Source organism: Chenopodium album, chromosome 7 (genome assembly GCF_948465745.1).
Source record: "Chenopodium album chromosome 7, dcCheAlbu1.1, whole genome shotgun sequence".
In the NCBI taxonomy this organism is placed as follows: domain Eukaryota; kingdom Viridiplantae; phylum Streptophyta; class Magnoliopsida; order Caryophyllales; family Amaranthaceae; genus Chenopodium; species Chenopodium album.
Window position 1 is genome coordinate 59,657,949 of NC_137840.1, and position 2,418 is coordinate 59,660,366.

The window sequence follows — 2,418 nt, forward strand, 5'->3', positions numbered from 1 at the left end:
AAAGCTTGTCATGAGACTCATGACAATCTATTACTATTTGATTAGGATTTTAAATGAGTTTAAAAGAATTACCCCAATAAGTTTTTTTTTTTTTTGTTGCAAAAGAGGGGCAAAGCCCCGGAAAGCAAACAATAAAGATAGAAAACTACGGGGGAACAAAACGTGACATGGCTACACCTACGACATCATCATGTAATATTCTTAAATCTTACCCCAATAAGTTGCAAGGCATGTACCAAATCTTAAAAATAATGTTCATACACGGCTTATAGTCCACCGACATATCTTATTGGACCTGTAGTGGATTCGTGCTAGGTTAGATCATTTTTCGTGCCAACTTAAATACCTAAACCATGCTTAGCTTTACTTGACCATTCATTTATGACAATTATTATTGCATGTTTTTAAATTTTAATCGTTAATTAGTTTTGGGCTTAGGCAATACCTACCTTATCACATGCGCTTAACATTTCATTCTCAATTTACATTTATTTGATTTTGTTTTGTTTTGGATAGAATCATCATGAACTAGTTGTGGGTTGAGAAAAAGTGCGACATACTCACATGGCAAGATAAACCTTATTAAATATTTCCTCCGTTTTTTTTAATTGACACTGTTTGACTTTTACAATATTTACACAACACGCTTTGACTCGCTTTTGTGGTTTATAAATACGATATAAAACATATTAATGTGTGATCAATCATTTTAATGTATATTTTATTAATATCCACTTTTTATAATTTTACAATGTCAATAATTAGAGATATGCATCGTTAAAAACATTCGTTGGCAAGCGTGATTAGGGATGGCAACGGGTCGGACTCGGAGCGGATTATGCTAAATCCGACTCCGACCCGACAGGAATCAGAGGTTAAATCAGACATCCGACTCCGACTCCGACTTCAATATCCGACCTCCGACTCCGATCCGACCCGACTCCGAATTTTTTTTTCAGTATTCAATATACTTTGAGATGTTGGGCTATTTGGGCTTTACAACCTACACCCAATGCCACCATGAGTACATGACACACACAAAAATCCACTATCTATTGGAGTCAGAGTCGGACATTTGTCAGAGTCGGATTTTTTGTAGGATCCGACTCCGACTCGGAGTCGGATTATATTTTAACAGAGTCGAACTTGGATTACTTTTTTCTTGGACTTGGAGCGGATATTTTACTTCGGATCGGGGCGGAGTAGGGTCGGATCCGGACTAGAAGCTCCGTATTATAAATATTATAGATATTAAGTCAAACAAATTATAAGAAAATAATTTCAAAATAAAAAAGTTTAATGGTACAGTAGTTATTGAAACGATACAGCATATCTCATATACTCGTGCCAATTGGCTATTAGTATTTGGTGATTGGAGCTACATTTGATAGGGAGGATTGCGTGTTCGATTCTCGTAACAACAATTGAGAGAAGAGTGGAAGCTAACCATCTAAAATTGAACTCCAAATCTAAATTAGCACAAAGGGTATACTAGATCAGATGGGAACACCAAAAAAATATACTCGTCAAATCAGTCCTACGACGTACTCCAATTATCACATCATCATCACCCAAGAGTCTACGCTACTAAAGATAGAAGATAATTGAAACTGGATTTATCAATGCTTTGACAACTTGAGCAATAACAATAATTATGAGATACCAACTTATTTCTTGAATAATTTAATAAATATGCAAATTAAAGCATTTCAGAGCCATAGCTAATTAGCTATCCATCATAATCCAAAACAAGTTTCTTCTTGAATTGTATACATAAATAAAATTTGAACTCTTACACAGAAAGCATGTAAAAAAGATACACAAAACCAAATAGAACTTTTAAACATTAGTTAATTAATCTTATCACTAGATAAAAAACTATAGATGTACATATCTCGAATCTCTCCTTTATTAAACCCATACTTCCTTAACAATCCTTCCTTCAGAAAACCAACTTTTTCCAATACTTTTTGAGACCCAATATTCTCAACCTCCACCAAAGCTTCAATTCTTACAAGATTAGGAAATTCCGTAAAGATCACGGGTATAGCCTTCCGCAAAGCACTTGTGCAAATACCGTGGCCCCAGTACTCAGAGGCCACGGCATAACTCAAATGAGCTCTAAAATTATCATTGTCCGAACCGGGCCGGACTGAAACATATCCTATTGAATGGTTGTCGAGGCACACGGACCATCGGAAACGATGGGGTATAACAACGTTCTTAAGGTACGTGAATGCTTCCTCCTTAGAGAGGATTGTGTTCCATCTAAGGTACCTAGTTACTTCATCATCACTTGCCCATTTAAAGAAATCATCCACGTCCGAATGTGTAAATGGACGGATGGAAATTGTTGATAGATCCATCTATAAAAATTAAAAAGCTTGATAAATAAATAAAAAATTATGGAGTTATTAC

General features: G+C 35.4%; 1 protein-coding gene across 1 annotated transcript; it reads right to left on the reverse strand.

Moving 5' to 3' along the window:
- Window positions 1-1,739: 1,739 nt before the first annotated feature.
- Window positions 1,740-2,418, reverse strand: LOC145637996 (uncharacterized). The gene has a single exon (XM_081688980.1). The coding sequence runs from the start codon at window positions 2,364-2,366 to the stop codon at window positions 1,851-1,853; it is 516 nt and encodes a 171-aa protein (XP_081545106.1). The 5' UTR covers window positions 2,367-2,418; the 3' UTR covers window positions 1,740-1,850.

What these genes read in the sequence shown, in the direction of transcription:
- LOC145637996 (XM_081688980.1), bottom strand. Translation starts at nt 2,366, where the DNA reads ATGGATCTATCAACAATTTCCATCCGTCCATTTACACATTCGGACGTG.